Consider the following 21230-nt stretch of genomic DNA (forward strand, 5'->3'; position numbering starts at 1 on the left):
CACTCCCTTTATTTTCAAATTAGCTTGTATTCACGCTTGTTCTGACATCCTACCAGAAGATAATGTGGGCAGATCTAGACCATGCATCCTTGCACAAGCTACACATGGTCCAATCAATGGTGTACCTCGATTCTCCGCAGCACGCCATCTCCATCGCTACCAATGACAAATCATGTGACTAAGTGTTTCCAAGCGTCATGTGACCAATACGGAGACATCCAAGACCAAATTAGCATAAATACAGAAGAAGGACCAACGGTTGCCATGGGGACTGTGTACACGTGTACCGGTAAACAAGACTCTGACTAGTGGACGCGGCAGCGATGATGCCACAAAAGCGTTTACTTATCAATGAACCTAGTCAGCAGACTGAAAAGAAGGGCAGCCAAAATAATGGCAACATTTTTAACGTTTAGAATTAAGAATCTGAATTTAGAACTTGTGAATGATCTCGAAACTGTTAGTTTATCAAGCACCGACTCACTCATGTTGTCGTACACACAAATATACCCCAAGCCAATGTCTCACTCGTAATTCAACAAAGTATATTTCTCGTCCCAATAGCACTGTATACCAATGCAGAAAACTCTGTTTTTAGATGGAAAAACTTCAATGCCAAGATGGGCGTCTTTTATGGAGTTCAGGTAACACTATAGCTGACGGCCATCTTGAATTAGGCAGCCGACCCCATTCTGACGATTATGCAAATATTACTATGAAAATATATTTGAACTCCACCCATGAGTCTCATGTGATGGTTAGTGAACCCGTTGCCCCAGCTGTTAATTTCACTGGTTGCACACGTCAGTGGAGTCTAAATGTGACAGTGGGGTGGGATATGGGAAGGTGCGAGGAAGGACAGGAGGAGGAGCAGACGCTAGAGAAGTTGGAGGAGTGAAGAGCGAAAGGTAAGGAGGAGTGATGGTGAGTAGGCAAAAAGTAAAGAAGTGGGAGGAGTTGGGGGAGGGCATGCACGCGCGGTGGAGGAGTGATGGTGAGTAGGCAAGAAGTAAACAAGTGGGAGGGGTGGGGGAGTGCATCAAAAGGAATATTTTTTAGAAAAGCACATCTTGGGTACTAAAAGCTGGCGGCTGTCTCGTGCACGCAAGCTCTAGGCCACAGTATAGCATTTTCTGAAGCACTTACTAAAAGTCTTGCCAGAGCAGCGTATGCGCTGGCTCAGGCGAGACCTAAAAAACGAAGTAAAGACTGAGGAATAGAGCGCTCTCTTTTATAGGAGCGTTTGAAGCGCCCTACTAAAACTCCTGCCTGTGTATCAGCATGCTGTTCTAAACACAGGCCCGTTGGATAATTAGCATATATTCCGAATTTGTTTAAAATAAATGCGGCTTACATTCATTAAAGTCATACACTCGTGCATGGAGCAGTTCATCAGTGATGATGGTTTATAATATATTGAAGAGAAAATTCTTACCTTGTTTGTGGTTGAAGCATTCGCTCAGTGCAGAGCATCCCCCTAACAGTTTTGAAAAATGGGCAACCAACGTGTACTTGCCCTGCTGCATGAGAAATAATGTGAGCAATGGCAAACAAGCTGCTTTGCTCAGATTTCTCCCTCGTACAACTTTCTTAGTACCACCTATCTCCTTGGAGTTTCTGGTTGGCTTCCTTTTCTGTCTGGATGAGTCTGCTGCGGCATTTTCACCAAAGGCTTCGGGGCACCTCTGATCTCCATGGCGGAAAAAATAATCTGAGAGCTTGCACACACAGACAACGGGAGTTGTAGCCTGACCAGGGGGGTCACGTTTCGCAACCTCCCAGAACAAAAAATAAATACTAGATGGCGCATATGCACAGTTTGTGAATATAGAAGACATCTATGCTGCAAAACTAAGGCCCAGACATTTCTGATTAGGCCTGGCTGGTAAATTGCGTTTCGCTTGCGGAATTTGGGTAATTTTGCGTTGCTTTACAGACTTCATACCTAATCACAGAAAGTTTGGGAATTTGATTTATTCTTTTTGTTTTGAAGGATCTACCAATGCCTTGTCCAAGTTTCAAAGACCTAGCCCGCAACAGTTCATAATAAACAAATCATTCGTTATTATGAGATAGACATTGTTATTTTCTTGACAGAGACTATGACTGACACCCAGAAAATTACCTGTTCAAACAACTAGAGATTAAAGTGATTCAGTTGAGGAGGAATAGCATTACTGAGATGGGACATGTGACTATTACCTTTCATGCATTTTACAGAAGAGATCTAGGGGTCATCTAAATACAAAAAGCCCTCAATTGGAGATCGTTCAGACAAGATGCATGCTTCTCTCATCCCACAAATACAAAAACACTAGGGGGTCGGGTCTGATAACTCCTTAACAAAACAACAATCAGGAAGGTTGAGGACAAAATATTCCTGTCAGAGACCATGGCACAATTTTAACAATATGACTGAAATGACCTCCGGCTAAGACAAGATTTGGAGGTACATAAAAATAAACGTTTCTAATATTAGATTTGTAAAGTATTGCACATCTAATGCAAAAATAACTACATTACTGTAATGTGCATGTTCTGAAAAAAGATTGACTTTTGCATTCAAGAATCAAAAAAAAATTACCTGGGTCTGCTGCAGTAAATGGGACTCCATCAGATGTATAAAACGTTGGTTCATTCTAAAAAGTAAACAGTTGCCATCAATATGCATCTTTATTGAGCATAAGAAAAATGCAGTTAACTTTGGTAACAATTTATATGGAGGATACTCTATTGGCAAGCGTGTAGCAGATTTCGATGCAAAGGGTGATCCAGCAAAATAAAGTTTGCGGCTGTACTACCTTTCCTTTCCAACTGCCACGATAAAGGGCAAAGATTTGGTTATTCAATTTGACGACTCTGTACTGGGGTGAATGTATGACATTTTGCATTTTTCACCCCGAGTTGGACAGGTAATGCCCAGACGTGGGTCCCGTGCTCTCCATACCACTGGAGTCAAGCTATCCTGGCTGATGAGGGCTGAAAGCCCAAAACCGGTACTAGGATGCTTGTTTCCAGTCCAGGGAGGACCAGGCCTGGCATTTCGGGCTGGATTGTTCCCATTGGGCGCACAGTGAAGACTTATTTGCATATGGCTGGGTTCAAACTGGAATGGCATGGTGAGCAAAAAAACAATGGATTTAGGCCCAGATCTGTACTGGGGTGAATTTATGACATTGTTCTGCATTCTGTCCATCAAATGTTCTTTTTGCTCTAGTGCAGTTAAGGCAGAACTTGACCGGCCACCTGGAGTCCTGCAGTCGCGATATAAGCTGATCCAGGGTCAAGGCAATGCAGCCGTTTCTCCCCCCTTATGGGATGGAGTGGGGTATAGAAGAATGGGAGGGTGATGGACTGACCTAGGTGGAAAGGAGTAACCACTTTGAGAAGGAAAGTAGCCCTAGGGTGCAACACTAGCTTTTCAGGGAATAATGTCCTGAACAGTGGCCAAAGCAGGGGACTTAGGGAGAAGCAAATAAGGTCTAAATACCACATCCACCTTCGCCAGTCTGGGGCAATTATAATTACTTTTCCCGGTCTTGGCAAATCTTTCTCAGAACTCGAGGAATCAAGTGCATGAGGGAAACAGGTAGTGCAACTGAAATGCTTCCTCCAAAGGTCCCCGCAATGGATACTGGAGGGATCAGACCTACTGGCACTGAGCATTTTCAGAGGCAGCAATCAAGTCTCAGACTTAAGGAAGATATCCAGGATCAAGGTGTCGGCACTGAGGGGCAACTGTCTCTTAACCAAATCCCTTGATGTTGTGCCCAAGACCACAGTCTCAACACTCTAGACACAGGAGTTGAGACCCTACTTAGCCTTGTTTGTTAACGTACCACTTCGCAGTCGTATTTGGACAGACCAACCTTGAATGGGTGGGAGGAAAGCCTACAGCATCAGCCGAATGACCAGCAGTTCTAGCAGGTTGATAGAAAGAACCTGCTCCTCTAGAAACCAGAAACCCACCTCCAAATGTGCACCCCATCCTGGAGTGGAGACTTCCACCACTTCTGTAGCTTTGATGGGACTGAAGGGAATCCCTCTGCGAAGGTTAACTTCATTTACCCTACCAGCCCACACATTCCGCAGCATCCCAAGAGCCCACAATGGTGTCCGACAGTGACTATTTTTGTCAAGAAGATATAAGGGACTGAGACTTTTCTAAACACAATTTTAAACCAATGTATTTTTGGGTAAAACCCACATTTTACAAATGGCCAGTGACCGGTGTTCAAATTATATATTTTTATTTTGATACAAGATATGTATTATAATGGTGTGAAAGAACAATTGTTACTTACCTGTAAACAGGTGGTATTCCAGTATTGGTGTCTTTCATAGCTTCACATGCTTGAATATTCACCGTCGTCAGAGTGGGAGTCCCACGGTAAATAAAATAGCAATAACATACTAATAATATGTATATGTATATGTAAAACAGAACACATGAAATACACATTAGAAAAAAGGCAGTAATAGCCTAAACATAATTCCACATAGGAATACATGAAGGGAGAAAAGACACATGTAGTCTATTCCTGTCATTATGTTGGTCCAAACTGTAGCCAATCAGGCGCCAGCAGCCCTCCAGAACCTTCTCCTCAGAGCTCTGTACCTCAGATTTTCGTAGCACAAGAGTGACCACAGAGTCTATGAGGACAAGAGAGCCTCTGAGGGGAGGAGGGTGGGTCGCATGTGAATCTATGAAAGACACCAATACTGGAGAACCACCTGTTTACAGGTAAGTAACAATTGTTCTTCTCCAGTATTAGGGTGTCTTTCATAGATTCACATGCTTGAATATAGAATAGAAAGCAGTAATAATGAACCGACTTATAAGACCAAAGTATATGAATATACATACATATCTAGTCATGCAAATCAAAAAATACCATGGTAAACCATAATGAAGGAGGGAAGACATAGGCTCACCTTATTGAAAAAGACTGCGAAGCACAGCCTGTCCCAATGCAGTATCAGCATCATTGATGGCACCCAGGCAGTAGTGTCTTGTAAAAGTGTGCCTGCTGGACCACGTGGCTGCTCTGCAGATCTGATGCAGCGGCACACCGGCGAACAGGGCAGTTGAAGACATCGCCCTGGTGGAATGGGCCCTCACTGAAGACGGTAGAGGCTTGCCTGCCATTTGATGGCAGAAAATGATGGCCGAGGAAACCCAACGAGCAATAGTGGGTTTGGTAACTGGAAGCCCCTTGTGGAAGCGCCCGTACGCTATGAACAGTTGGTCAGCTTTACGAAAAGGAGCTGTTCTGCTGATGTAAAATTTTAAGCACCTTTTAATGTCCAAGGAGTGCAAGCGCTGCTCCGCCGGGGACTGTGGGTTTGGAAAGAAAGTCTTTAGGAAAACAGGTTAGTTGATGTGGAAATCTGAAGGCACCTTGGGCAGGAAGGTGGGATTAGTGCAAAGCACTATACAGTCCGACTGGAATTGAAGAAAAGGAGGATTTATCGTGAAGGCATGAATATCACTTACGCGACGAGAAGATGTCAACGCAAGGAGAAGAGCAACCTTCCAAGTAAGGAACTTCAAATCAGCCTTGTGTATAGGTTCAAATGGTGCCTTCATGAGTTGTGCTAAAATGATGTTAAGGCGCCAAGAAGGAGGAGTGCACCGAACTTAAGGAACAATCCTTTGAAAAATTGACGGATTATCCTAGAAGAACAAAGTGAAGTGAGCCATCCTGGTGGAAGCGTGAGATTGCCGCCAGAAAAACTTTCAAAGTTGAATGAGACAGTCAGGATAGAGCCAGTTGTAGAAAGAATAGGAGGAGTTGCGCAGCGTGGAATGAATGGGATGGACACCAGTTGCAGCGCACCAATGGCAAAACCTTCTCCATTTCAGTTTGTAGGTTTTAACAGTTGGCGGAGCTCTGGCCTGAGCGAGAATGTCTCTACAGTCTGGCGGAATGGTTAAATGGGCAAATTCAAAGTGCTCAGGTTCCAGGCTGTCAAACTCAGAGATGCGGGGTCTGGATGGCAAATTTGACCCTTGTCCATCGTGAGGAGGTCCATCCGAGGATGAAGAAGGATGGGCTCGCACTGAGACAGAAGGAGCAGCTCCGAGAACCACGCCTGTCGAGGCCATCTTGGAGCAATCAGAAGAATGTGGCAAGGTTGCCTCCGCATCTTCCATAATACTCGAGGCACCAGAGGGATCGGAGGAAAAGCGTAAGCAAACAGATTGCACCAATTGATCAAAAGGGCATTGCCCTGTGACCCTCGGTGGGGATGCCAGCTTGCGTAATATGGGCATTTCCGGTTCTCTGGTTTGGCAAAGAGATCCATCGACGGACGACCCCATCGCTGAAAAATCAACTCGAGTGTTGGTTGATGTAATTCCCATTCGTGGGTCGATGACGTGGACCTGCTGAGGGAATCCGCTAGGATGTTGGAGACACCTGGAAGATGAACAGCAGTGAGAGTGATGTGGTGACTCAGAGCCCAGTTCCAGATCAATTGCGCCAGCTGAGACAAGAGTGGAGACTTCGTTCCGCCCTGCTTGTTTATATAATGCATGCTGGTTGTGTTGTCAGTTTGGATAAGGACTGACTCTCCTTGAAGTACTGGATGGAATGACTTAAGCGCTAGAAAAATTTCCATCAACTCCAGCCTGTTGATGTGCCAAGCCCTCTGAGGCAGAGTCCACTTGCCCTTTATGGACAGACCTTGGAGGCGTGCCCCCCATCCTTCCAAAGAGGCGTCCGTCGTTAGAGTAAGCTCCGGAGTGACAGAGAGGAAGGAAGTCCCCGCCGACAGATTGGATGACTGCGTCCACCATTTGAGAGCCGCCCTCATGTGAGCAGTGACACAGACTTTGTCGTTGAAGGAACCGGTGATCTGACGCCATTACCCATCCAGTTCTTCTTGAACGGGGCGCGTCTGTAGTCTGCAATTTGTGATCAGCGCAATGCACGATGATGCCATTCCTAGAAATGATTTTAATAATCGGACTGAAACGGACTGCTTTGCCCGCAGAAGAGACACCAGTTGAAGTATCTTTTGTTGGCGTTCCTGAGACACAAATGCTTTTGCAAGAGTTGTATCCAACATGGCCCCCAGAAAATTCATGCAGAGAGCTGGTCGTAATTGGGACTTTTCGATGTTGATGGAAAGTCCGAGGGAGCGAAAGACCTTCTGACAAAGGCGTGTGTCCTGAAGCAACTGCGTGCGAGACTGTGATTTTAGGAGACAGTCGTCCAGGTATGGAAATATTTGTACACCCTGGAGATGCAGGTAGGCGACCACAGGAGCTAGTACCTTTGTAAAGACGCGAGGGGCGGAGCGTAGGCCGAAAGGCAGCACCTTGAACTGGAAATCCTTCCTTCCCACGCGGAACCTCAAGTACTACCGATGTCGCGGTAGAATAGGGACATGGAAGTAGGTGTCTTGGAGATCGATAGTTGCCATGAAATCTCCCATCCAGAGCAAGCGCAAGATCTCTGACAGCGTTAGCATGCGGAAGGACTGGCACTTGAGATACTTGTCGAGTGCTTGCAAATCCAATATTGGTCGCCAATCTCCGTTTTTCTTGATAAGGAAAAAACAGGAATAAAATCCCTTCCCCTTTGAGATTGTGGCACCACCTCGACTGCACCCTTCTGTATCATAAGGCGAACTTGATGGAGTAGTTCCTGAATGTGGGCCGGAAGGTGGAGTAGAAGGAGGAAGTTTGATGAACTCTAGAGCATGGCCTTTCTCTACAATGTAGTTGATCAGAACGGAGGGATAAGGGATTGGAACATCCGTTTCTTTCCCCTGAATAAGTTGCAAATTTATCAAATGAAAAACGGGCACTTGTTACACCTTATGACCATTGGTAAAAGGGGTATATTAGAGTATCCTCAAAAACTCAATGTTTTTTGGAATGTGGTATATCTGTTTCATCCGCCCCACATTGAAGTTGTGGCAGTTATCATTGGGTACTCCAAAATAGTGATTTTGCCAGCCTCAACCCGAGGCGCCTCTGGTCTGGGGTGCAGTGTCCAGAGAAGTGAATGAAGTAAAGTGTGAAAAATAAATTGTTGAAAAAAGGAAAAAATGTTAAAAAATGGAAAAACGGCCGATGAATTTTAATGGAGGGTTGATTTCCACTTAGAATTAAAAATATAAGATACTACTCATTAGATCAAGTTACTGGATCTAGCAGTATTTAGATGAAATCGTCGACATGTTTCAGTTCCCTGGGCCCTAGGGGTCTATGGAGCTTTCGTCAGGACTAACAAACAGATTTGTACTTACACAATTTGTGTAGTAATTTGCAGACGAATACCTCAAACCTTTGGTCCAACGAACTCCAGCATACCTAAAAGATACCCGAGACCTTTTGGTGCAGATTAAAGACAAATCATTCGACCCTAATAAAATGCCTCTGGTGGGCCTAGACGTGGAATCATTATTTACCAGCCTCCCACAGGATGACACGCTCCAAGTCTTGGAGGATGTCCTCTATATGGAAGAATGGCAATACAATACACCGAGACATTTCATTCTTGAATGTTGTAAATTGGCATTAAAAGAAAACTTTTTTGCTTATGACGACAATTTATACCTCCAAACCCATGGCACCTCTATGGGCAGTGCCTTTGCCCCATCGGTGGCGGGACTATATGTAAGTCACTTTGAGAGTCAATATATCCACAATGAAACAAACTCTTTCTCTTCCAGTATTTTATACTGGAAGAGATATATTGACGATATCATACTGATTTGGAACACTGCACTTGATTTGAAACTGTTCATGAACTGGCTAAACCAGTTGGATCCCTGGCTCAAATTTACATACAATGCCAGTAACAGCAGCCTAGATTTTCTGGACCTTACAATTTTTGTGGAGGATAATGTCCTACAGACTAAAACCTACACAAAGCCTACGGCTATGAACAGTCTTCTATCTTACCAGAGCTACCACCCGAAGCCACTTAGAGACAATCTCCCTTTTAGCCAATTTCTACGGCTCAAGAGAAATTGTAGCAAGAATGAAAATTATCAATCTCAAGCCAAAGAATTGAGCGACAAACTGAGTAAAAGGGACTACACGGAGAAAACAATCAGGTACTGTAAAAAAAGAGCGAACAAACAACCGAGGGAATGCCTCTTACAAAACTTCCCCAAAGCACAAATAAAAGACCTGACAACTTGTGTTACAACATTTTGGCTCTCTACATATGATATCAATAAAATGATAAATAAAAATTGGCACATTTTGAACACCGGAGTTTTCAACTGGCCGAAACCCAGATTCGCCAACCGCAGAACTAAGAACTTGAAAGATGTCTTAGTACATACCCGACCATTGAAAAAACAGCAACAGGTCACTACGAGGGATGCATTGATGACACCAGTAACGGGGCACTATCCGTGTGGTTCCTGTGTAGCCTGTAAAAGAACAACAGGTTCCAAAACATTACAACTGTCCGAGACCCTAGTATGGACACAGCGCCAGCACACCAATTGTAATTGCCCACACGTTATCTACATGGTAAGCTGCCCCTGCGGAAAGAAATATATCGGGATGACATGCCGAAAAATAAAAGTAAGAATTATTGTTGAACATAAAAGTAGTATCAGACTTAAAAAGAACACTACAAAATTATGTTCCCATTTTGTTGATTCAGGCCATTCTTGTGATGAGCTCCGTTGGACTGTAATTGAAATGCTCACCGACAAAACATTTAATTGTAAACAAATATTGTTTGAAAAGGAACAGAGGTGGGTAGACCGTCTCAAAACCTGTGACCAAGGATTGAACGATTCCATTCCTTGGCATCAGTTTGCTAAATAAGAACATAATCAGAACTGAGCATCCCAGAATCTCATTGAAAAATGCCCCTTTTCATTTCCTTGTAACTGAACATTATCATTTTTATTTAAATCTTGTTCGTAAACACTGAAAAAGACTTCGGTTCTGTAAATGTCCCTGTAATCTGTCAACTTCGATACACAAAGTTACGCGATTGCAAACAAAAACATCGCTTGCCTACGCCAAGCCGTGCCCCTTTAAATCTAAGCGTGTACCTGAGACGACACACCCGGGGGCAGAGTCAGCACAAGGCAGGGAGATTTCCTACACGCGGGTAATGGCGGCGGAGACTCCGTAACAAACAACAAACATCGGTAAGACGCTTGAGCCTGACCTAACTAATGCAAAAAACCATTCTCCAAACAGCTCTGGGCTAAAAATAGCGGGACCCCGATGAAACACAGGGCTCTTCTGAATCAGGTAGGACCAAATTAATTCCTTTTCATTTTTTACTGTTTTGTGCTGCCTTCCGATTGCTTCTTTGTCTGCTGTGCTACTAACTTCAAACCAGTTCCACTTATTTGTCATGAATAAGCAGAGCGGCATACAGTGGCTAATAATGTTGGAACCTCGAACTCTTTTACAATAGATACGCTATTGCAGGCCACTCAGCCCAGGCAGTAGACTAATGTTATACGACATTGCTGAATGTTACTCGACTTTAAAGTTCATTTGGGCAATCCACTTGGCGTGCATATTTTAGTAGCCCATATGTGAATGCCTGAAGGTCACCACTTGGGGATTATACATATGGGTTTTGTAAACACTACCGTTGCTAGATCAGATAGCACTTGACCTAATTAACGTTGTACCACACCTGAGACAAAATCATAGGGGGCATCCCATTAACATATTTTTCTTTTTCTTAATCCTCGTAATAAATACCATCTGTAGTTATGTTTCCCTGGTGATAAAAATGTTAATTCACTATTTACCAGCCCAAACTGAATGCATTTAATAAGTGTGTATTTGTTGGTGTATTTCCTCATTTCATTGCAGAATTTGGAGGAGTTATTTTCAGAAACACTAAATCAGAAAACGACCAAAAAATACTACACAAATTGTGTAAGTACAAATCTCTGTTTGTTAGTCCTGACGAAAGCTCCATAGACCCCTAGGGCCCAGGGAGCTGAAACATGTCGACGATTTCATCTAAATACTGCTAGATCCAGTAACTTGATCTAATGAGTAGTATCTTATATTTTTAATTCTAAGTGGAAATCAACCCTCCATTAAAATTCATCGGGCGTTTTTCCATTTTTTTCCATTTTTTCCTTTTTTCAACAATTTATTTTTCACACTTTACTTCATTCACTTCTCTGGACACTGCACCCCAGACCAGAGGCGCCTCGGGTTGAGGCTGGCAAAATCACTATTTTGGAGTACCCAATGATAACTGCCACAACTTCAATGTGGGGCGGATGAAACAGATATACCGCATTCCAAAAAACATGGAGTTTTTGAGGATACTCTAATATACCCCTTTTACCAATGGTCATAAGGTGTAACAAGTGTCCATTTTTCATTTGATAAATTTGCTTTCTCTACAATGTCCAGAACCCAACGGCCCAAAGTAATTGAAGACCATTGAGAACAAAACAGGGAGATTCGACCTTCAGCTCTCTAGGGCAAAGGCAAGTCATTGTCTCTTGGGAGAAGATTCTCTGTAGGAAGATTTCCCCTATAGGTCTTGGAAGACTGCTGACGAGAAGACTGTTGTTGGTTATTGGAGTAGCGTTGGTTGCCTTGGTTGTAGGAGCGATATTGCTTCCTCCTCGAAAATTTGAAGAGGTGCCGCATCCTCGTGCACCACGAAAGGGCTGCTTCCGAAATTGTAAATTTCCTAAAGAGCGGGTAGTGTCGGTATCTTTTTTGATAGACTGTAATGCCTCATCGACATGTGCTCCAAAAAGTGATTCGCCGTCATACGGCATATCCAATATTTTCACCTGCACCTCCTGCCGAAAAGATGTAGAGCGTAACCAGCCTTGTCTGCGTAGAACAGCCGCTCCCGCAAGCTGCCTGAAACCTGTACAGGCAATATCGACTGCACAGTCAATGATTTCCTCTGATGTTCTCCCACCTTCTTGGAGGAGTTGCAAAGCTTCCGCTTTTGAAGCGTCTGGTACTAAAGCCACGAAAGCCGTCATGTCTGCCCATACCTGGCGATCGTACCGCCCCAAAATAGCCAGAGCATTGGCCGCTCTCACTGTGGTGGAGGCCATCTTTGAAAATTTCCGGCCTATTGCATCCAGACGACGACCTTCGCGATCTGGTGGAGCAGTCACAGTAGACGCAGGATTTCGAGTACGGCGCTGAGCTGCCTGCGTAACCACCGAATCTGGTTTCGGCTGTCCAATAAGGCACGCTGGACTACCAACAGGCGCCTTATATTTCTTCTCCAATCGGGGCATCCGCGCCGGCAGCGAATTTGGGGTTTGCATCAATTTCACCCCTTCAGCCCAGATAAAATCAATAATAGGCACAGTATGGATCTGCTTAAATGGTTGGTTCTTGAAATCATAGAGGAAGCAATCCTCTTCCCTCTGTACTCTTGGCAATTTAAAACGTTGAGCCGCCCTATCCATCAGTTGATGGAAACGTGCAATATCCATAGGCGGAGAATCACCTGGCGTTACCGGAGAGGGAGATGGAGTTTGAGCCTGATAATTATCCCACTCCGCCATATCTTCGTCATCGTCATCTCGGACCTCACCATCTTCACGATCCGGAGTAACGTCACCTTCGTTGTCATACACAGTAGTGTGTATCCGAACTGACGTTTGTATCTGCAGAGCAGATGTAGGTAGAAGCGGCACAGGAGCCGCAGCAGCCACTGCCACAGGCACTGCAACAGGCGTTAAAACAGAAGGAACTGTAGGCACCTGTGGAGAAGGTGGGAAACGCCTATTATAATCGTCTAACATATGTTGGAGATTAGAGATAAGTGACAAAGGAACTGTCGCTGTAGGAGTCTGAACCGTCGTTTCCGCTTGTTGGAAAAATTGGTCCTTATCATCATTGCTATAGTCCTGGCACTTGATTACCAAATCAGATGGACTACGTGCCGCCCTAAAAGACTCATGCACATCTTCCTCCGAGTCCTGATCGGAATCCGTGGCAAACAAGGGTGAGGGAGGTTGCTGGCCACTGAAGATTGAAATTTTGTCAATAGACACCTTACGGCGCTGGTGAAGCGTGTCGACGGTAGCAGAGCCCGTGGACGAGAGTGGCAACAAAGGCAGAGGGGCAAATGCGGAAGATGTCGTCGATAGAACTGACGACGACGATGAAGGTGCTGGAACCACACTAGAAGAATCCATCGTCGATGGTTCTGTTGTCAATGGCAATGGTGCCGTCGACGGAGCTCTCGTCGACTGAGTCGACGAGGAGGATGACTTCTTTTTCGTCGACGGAGCAGTCGTCGACGGGGCGGCCGTCGACAGAGCTGTCGTCGATGGAGCTGGTCTCTTAACACTCTTCGTCGACGAAGATTTGGTCGTCGACAGTTGAGGATTCTTCGACGATGAAGCAATAGGGATGACCGATGGTACAGTCTTAAAACTGAGAGTTACCCTAGTCGACGCCGACTGATGCAGAAGTCGTCATCACTGTCGTCGACGACGAGCCGGAAACGGCAGATTTCGTAGTCGGGACAACCGTCGACGCTCCGGTCGACGAAGAAACATATTTTTTAACAGAAACATAAGTGAAAGATGCAGCAGACCCCTGAGAGCCAGGTCTCGTGGGCGTGGACGTAGCAGCTAGAGGTGAAGACACAGCAGGGGCCAGAGTGAGATACATCTTCTACTTCTTAAGGAATGGTGAAGGCAACTCCTGCACACTACCACGTTTTGAAGCTGCTTGGGAACGACCAGAAATGAGACTTTCAGAATCAGAAAGTATATTACCCTTGTCCTTGAGTCTCTGAAGCCACAGTAGAAGAAGGCCTTCCCTATCTTTTAGAGTCTTTGTGGAGAAAGTTCTACAGAACTTACATTTACCCACCTCATGGTCAGGGTAAAGACAGTAAGGAATATGCTACTTACCAGTATGCATCTGTTCTTGGCATAGAGGACTGCAGAGTGGTACATTATGAATAGATCGCCATCTGGTGTTGGGCTCGGATTGCACTTGTTTTTCTCTTGGATAAGTCATTTGTAGTCACGAGGCTGGTGACTCCTCCCTTGGGTGATAGTGCGCATGGGCATCGGCTCCATCCTTAGATTGTTTAGCCATAGTAGGGTTAGATGGAGTAGTATGATAGAATACAGAAAGAGATGCCCATGTAAGTGTATCTAAATAAGATAATGTTGGAACAGACACAGGTTTCCGGGGAGGCAGGGAGGGCATGTACCACTCTGCAGCCCTCTATGCCAAGAACAGATGCATACTGGTAAGTAGCATATTCCGTTTGAGGCATATGGGCTGCAGATGGTAATTATGAATAGATTACACAGCACTTACCTCCCTAGCGGTGGTCACCAGTGTCTGTTGCAACAGTTTGAAATAAAGCTTTTAATACAGCCTGGCCCACATTTGCCTGTTGTCTTGCCTGCGCGTCAGCACAGTAGTGTTTTGTGAAGGTATGCGGTGTAGACCAAGTTGCTGCTTTGCATATGTCATCTAGGGGAATGTTCCCTAAGAATGCCATAGATGCCCCTATTTTGCGTGTAGAATGAGCTCTAGGGGGAACAGTTAGTGTTCTTTTTGCCTTTATGGAACATATCTGTATACATTTTACAATCCACCTGGCAATACCTGCTTTAGAGATAGGGTTGCCTTTATGTGTTGGGGAAAACGCTACAAATAGTTGTTTGGTTTTTCTGAAAGTTTGTGTTCTGTCTATGTAGTATAATATTGCCCTTTTGACATCTAGTGTATGTAGGGCCCTCTCTGCTACCGTCTGTGGCTTTGGAAAAAGACTGGTAGTTCTACTGGCTGATTGATGTGGAATGCTGAAATTACTTTAGGCAAGAACTTTGGGTTTGTTCCAAGAACCACTTTATTCTGGTGTAACTGTAGAAATGGTTCTTGTATTGTTAATGCCTGTAATTCACTCACTCTCCTGAGGGAGGTAAAGGCTATAAGGAAGGCCACCTTCCATGTAAGAAATTGTATTTCACACCTATGCATAGGTTTAAAAGGTGGCCCCATTAGTCTGGTGAGTACTATGTCGAGGTTCCAGACTGGAGAAGGTGGTAGTCTTGGTGGAATAACTCTTTTGAGGCCTTCCATGAAAGCCTTAATTGCGGGTACCCTAAACAGGGATAGATGTTGCCTGTTTTGCAGTTATGCTGCTATAGCTGCAAGATGTACTCTAATGGAGGTGTAAGCAAGGTTACATTGCTGTAAGTGTAGTAAGTAGCAAATAATATTTTGCGTAGATGCGTCCAGAGGGTTGATGTTGTTACAGTATACAGCAAACCTTTTCCACTTTGCTGTATAGCAGGCTCTGGTGGTGGGACGTCTTGCTTCCTTAATATTTTCCATACAGTTTGGAGGTAAATTTAAGTATCCAAATTCTAAGACCTCAGGAGCCAGATCGCTAGGTTCAGTTGTTTGGGATCTGGGTGCATTATTTCTCCATGGTTCTGTGTAAAGTGCATGGGTGAGATTCTTAATTTTTGGTGTGACACCTGTGAGAATTGTAGGAGCGTGGTGAACCACAGCTGCCGTGCCCACATGGGTGCTACCAGTATCATGGTCATTGAATGCTGTTGCAGTTTTCAAACCACTAATGGAATTAGAGGGAGAGGGCGAAAAGCCTATGCAAATTTGTTGGACCAATTTATCCATAATGCATTGCCCTGCGACAGGTGGTGTGGGTACCTGGATGCGAAGCTTTGGCATTTTGCGTTCTGATGAGTGGCAAAGAGATCTATCTCCGGTTGTCCCCATCTTTGGAAGAATGGCTGCAGTATTTGGATGTGCAGTTCCCATTCATGTATTTGTTCTGACTCTCTGCTTAAGATGTCTGCTATCTGATTTTGAACTCCTGGAAGGTGTTCGGCAAACAGATAGATGTTTTGAGGAATGGCCCATCTCCAAATTTCCTGCGCTAGTCTGGATAGTTGGAGAGAGTGCGTCGCCCCCTGTTTTTGAATACAATACATCGCTGTCATGTTGTCTGTTCTGACTAGGACTGCTTTGTTGAGAATATGCATTTGAAAAGCTTTTAATGCTAGGAACACTGCTAGTAGTTCTAGATGATTTATGTGTAGTCGTTTTTGCTGTACACTCCATCTCCCTTGTACTGGGTATCTCTCCATATGCACTCCCCATCCGGTAAGCGATGCATCCGCTGTTAGTACCACTTGTGGAATTGGTTCTAGGAACGACCGCCCTTTGGAAATGTTTGTTGTATTCCACCACTTCAGAGAGCGATGCGTGCGGTCGTCTACCAACACCAGATCTGTAATCTGACCTTGAGCCTGATTCCACTGTGTTGCTAGACATTCTTAAAGCGGACGCATTTGTAGTTTGGCATATGGGATTAACAGTATGCAAGAGGACATCATCCCTAATAACTGCATGAACACTCGAGCTGTTAATGAGTGTTGCGGTTGAAATCTTTGAATTAAGGTGAGCATTGTCTGAATCCTGACTGGATTGGGGCATACTATGGCTTTTTCTGTATTTATAGTAGCCCCTAGATATTGTTGAATTTTGTTTGGTTGCAGGTGGGATTTTGCGTAGTTAACCGTAAACCCTAGCTGGTGCAGCAGTTGAATTGTCTTTTGTGTGTTTTGAAGACATTCCTTTTGTGACTTGGCCTTTATTAGCCAGTCGTCCAAGTAAGGGAAGACATGTATTTGCTGTCTTCTTAGGTGTGCCGCAACCACTGCTAGGCATTTTGTGAACACCTTTGGTGCTGTTGTGACTCCAAACGGAAGGACCTTGAACTGATAATGTCGTCCTTCTATTACAAACCTGAGGTATTTTCTGTGAGCTTTGTGAATTGGGATATGAAAGTAGGCGTCTTTTAGATCCAGTGTAGAAAGAAAGTCCCCTTTCTTCAGTAAAGGAAGTACCTGTTGGAGCGTCATCATATGGAAATGTCCGAATTTATGTATGCATTGAGAGGTCTGATGTCTAGTATAGGCCTTAGAGATCCGTCTTTTTTGGGAATTAGAAAGTATAGCGAGTATACTCCTGTTCCTTGTTGATGTTGTGGAACCTCCTCCATCGCATGCTTTTGTAGCAGTGATAGTACTTCCTGTTTTAATAATGTCAGATGATCTTGACTCATTGGACACAGTCTGGGGGGATGTTTGGTAGGGTAGCAGTGAGTTCTAGGCAATAACCATGTTGGATAATTTGTCTCACCCACCTGTCTGATGTGATGTTTTCTCAGACAGGTAGGAACTGTGATAGGCGTCCCCCGACCGGTGTTGCATGGTCTTGGGGAGCTGTATGAAATCACTGTTCTGGGGTAGGAGAGTTGCGGTTGTTATTGTTTCCGCGACCTCTACCCTTGTTGTCACCTCTGTAACTGCCTCTAGAATTACCTTTGGGTGATGTTGGTGTAAAAGAGGTTGTTTGCTGGCTTGTGCCTGTATTCTTTGATCCGCCTCTATAGGTGGACCTAAGAAAGGAACCTCTCTGAGATGGCTGTTGCAATGCTCCCATTGACTTAGCCATTTCTGTGTCCTTTTTCATTTTCTCCAACGCCTCATCTGTGCCTGAGCCGAAGAGTGTTTTCTCATCAAAAGGCTGGTTCAATAAAGAAGTTTGTACCTCTTGTTTGAACCCTGAGACTCTGAACCATGCATGTCTTCTTAACATGATACTGGTGTTTATAGATCTTGCCGCAGTGTCTGCTGCGTCTAAGGCGCACTTAATGGAAGTGTTGGTTATTATCTTCCCTTCTTGTATCAGCTGATCTGCCCTTTTTTGATGTTCTTTAGGGAGATGTATAATGAGTTTCTCTAACTCATCATAATGAGCTCTATCATAGCGTGCAAGTAGCGCTTGAGTATTTGCTATGCGCCAGCTGTTTGCTGTTTGGGATGCTACTCTCTTGCCAGAGGCATCTATTAACTTGGACTCCTTGTCAGGAGGAGGAGCTTCTCCTGCTATTAGTGAATTCGCCCTCTTACGAGCGTTTGAGACTACTAACGAGTCCAGAGGTATTTGTCCCTTAATAAATACAGGGTCTTTTGGGGCTGCCTTATACTTTGTCAATTCTTGTGTTTAACACCCTAGCCCTCACAGGATCTTTAAATATGTCTGATCTGTGAGTGAGGAGACCCTTGAGCATTGGTAGGGTCCATGAAGATTTTTGTGCGGCAGGTAGGGTTTCTAAAAGGAAATCTTTTATCTGAGGTTCCGCATGTAAATCTACCTTGTGGTATTTTGCTGCCCTATTAATCAATTGTGCAAAACCCGAATTATCATCAGGGGAGAGGGTTTTGAGGGATAAAGGTCAGGGTCATTATCATTATCTGACAGAGCATCATAATCTTCCCATGGGTCTGTGTCTTCTGGGATAGTATTGTTATCATCCCTAGGAAGGTCCCCATCCCCTGTGTCACTTACTACATCCGTTTGAGGTGTAGATGGGCGTGGTGTAAAAGGTCGAGGGATAGCTGGCAGAGTATGAGGAAGAGGAGAAGAGGGTGTGTCCATAGGCTGTGGAGAAAGGGGAGGAGTTGTATTTGTCCCCATTGTTCTCGTCTTAGGAGGAGCTTTCTCCTCCGACGGTTGAGTCTTCCTCTTTTTAGGTAGTTTTGTCCCCACCTTGCCAGTTTGTGGATCAATTAACAAAGTCTTTTGTTTTGGATCTGTTTGTTGCTCCTGTGTCGCTACCGAAGTCTTTGGGTCCGATAGGTGCTTTTGCTTCTGTGTCTCGGAGTTATGTGTTTTCGGCACCGAGAGTTTGCTCGAGTCCGATTTTTTCGGTGTCGAGGGAGTCTTCGACGTCGAAGCATGTTTCTGTTTCGACATGGAATGTTTCGACTTCAAGCTCTCTTTGGTATGGAGCTTTGGTGCCGATGTCGACGTCGACCGTTTCTCGGATCCGACATAGTGGGAGACCGAGTGTTTCGGTGCCGAGCCAGAAGGCAGGGCGTCGGAAACTTTTTTCGGTTGTCTTACCGGGCTCGACACCAATCGGGGTCGGTTTTTTGGCAAAGGGACGTCGTCACTCACGGTTTGATGAACGTCGACTTCTTCGACATCAGACTTGTCCGCTTCTGACCCCGACCCGTCCTCATCTTCTTCCTCCTCCTCGGGGTGTTCGGTCTCAAACAGTTCTGGGATTACATCTGACTCCATCCTCGACATCTCGTGTCTTCGGGCTCGACGGTCAAGTGCAATAATCCGAGCCCAACACCAGATTGCGATCTATTCATAATGTACCATCTGCAGCCCATATGCCTCAAACATATACTTATTGTGAGGATCTTCTGAATAAAGGTGCAGCTTTCCACAAGAAGAGCAAGGTCTAAAGAGAGACTTCTTACTCGAAGACATGCTGAGAACACAGGAAAAACCTGAAGAGAAGAGAAAACTGAGCAGAGCTCAGGGAGACTCCCTTTCACACGACGTGCGGTAGAAAATCTGAGGTACTGAGCTCTGAGGAGAAGGTTCTGGAGGGCTGCTGGCGTCTGGCTACAGTTTGGACCAACATAATGACAGAAATAGACTACATGTGTCTTTTCTCTCTTCATGTATTCCTATGTGGAATTATGTTTAGGCTATTACTGCGTTTTTTCTGTGTATTTCATGTGTTACGTTTTACATATACATATTATTAGTATGTTATTGCTATTTTATTTACTGTGGGACTCCCCTCCGACGACGGGGAATATTCAAGCATGTGAATCAATGAAAGACACCCTAATACTGGAGAACACTCACTTCTACAATAATTTTGATATCATACTGCAACTTTGCAATGATTTTATTTCATTCATTTGTGTCCGACAGATCTTTCCCATGTTGGAACCACTGCCTGCGGAGAGAGCACTGTAGAGTCCACATATGCCAATGTGCATGCCTGACCAGGAGGAAGCACGAAGCCAGAAGACCTAGCAGGCAAAAAACCCTCAGGACTAGAACTCTTGTCCCTTCCAAGAAGGATGGAACCATCTTCCTCGATGTCGTGGACCCTCTGAAGCTGATAAAAGTCACACAGAAGGGAAGTGTCTAGAAACAATTGTTTTGATGGGAGATGTGCGGGGGGGGGGGGGGGGGAGGTTTGAGGCGGGAATTAAGCATGTTGATTGTCAAACACAGATCAAACAGCATCGCCTGATTTCAGATGGTGTGTAACCAGCTTCAGCGACACAGCTATGAGCAGCCATTCCCTCAGGTACGGGAAAATTAGAGTAGCAAACTATCTGAGGTGAGTCGCAAATACTGCAGTCAGCTTGGTGAAGACTTGAGGAGCCGATATCAAAGCAATCGGGATTACTGCACATTGATAACGAGGGAACTAACAACAAAACGCAGGTGACACCATCCAGTCCTCCCACTTCCAACACCAACAGGACATGTGCTAGGATCAGCATCTGAACTTATGCTTCAGGAGTTAGTTCAGAACCCTCACGTCTAGACTCAGATTGCCATCCTTCTTGGGAACAAGGGAGTGCCATGAATAGTAGCCCTAGCCAATCTTCTGCTTTGGCACTAAGTTTGCTGTTCCTTTTAGAAGGTGCACTGACACTTCTTGCTTTAAGATGGTCTTCGGACAGGTGGGAGGACGGCAGTGGGGGAGGGCTGATAAGGTAGGAAGGAAGGAGCCTGTAGAAAGGTGTGGGTATACCTCTTACTAATATTTGAAGGATCCACAAGTCCGAAGTACTGGTCTTCCAAGCAGGTCGAAAGGAGGACACAGCCTCACACAGGCTCTTATTGTGCTGGCAGAATCAAACTAGGCCTGCTTTCCTTATGGTACAGAGGAGGAAGTGAAGAAGGCTGGGTGGAGGAATCCACTTCCTACGCCTCTGACACTGCCACTGTATTCCTAACAAGAGGGCTATGTGGCTGTTGCGTCTGTGTCTGGGTAGACTGGTTTTAACAAAATATGAATTATCTATAGAAACTTTGAAAGAGAAGAAATTGTCTGTAATCCCGCTGAGGCAGTTGGAGACTTAAAGATCTGGCTGTTGCCTTACTAGCACTGTCAAAAGTTAGGTCGAAGAGAGTGGCTTGCACATATGTGGGATACCCTGAGGTGCAAAGCCAAGTATGAGAGTGGAGTGCTACTCAGGACCCTGTAGCAAGGGACACTGAGTCTGCCAGGATGAGCCCAGATTTGATGTGGAATGAAGTATTCTGGCCGTCTTTGATGACATCTGAAAAATGCGTCATGTCATCAGAAACCTGATGGATGACCAGTTGGGCAATGCCACATAGGGCAAGTGTGTAACTCGGTAAGAGGCGAGCAGCATTCAAAGAC

General features: G+C 44.9%; 1 protein-coding gene across 1 annotated transcript in view; it reads right to left on the reverse strand.

Annotated features, from left to right (window-relative positions):
* The window catches only part of PAIP1 (poly(A) binding protein interacting protein 1), a 545177-nt gene that overhangs the window by 152822 nt on the left and 371125 nt on the right, over nt 1–21230 (reverse strand). Inside the window, exon 9 of the mRNA XM_078675041.1 lies at nt 2585–2639. Coding sequence (XP_078531167.1) covers nt 2585–2639 — 55 coding nt within the window. The remainder of the gene's footprint in view (nt 1–2584; nt 2640–21230) is intronic.

This window comes from Lissotriton helveticus, chromosome 2_1 (genome assembly GCF_964261635.1).
Source record: "Lissotriton helveticus chromosome 2_1, aLisHel1.1, whole genome shotgun sequence".
Taxonomy (NCBI): Eukaryota; Metazoa; Chordata; class Amphibia; order Caudata; family Salamandridae; genus Lissotriton; species Lissotriton helveticus.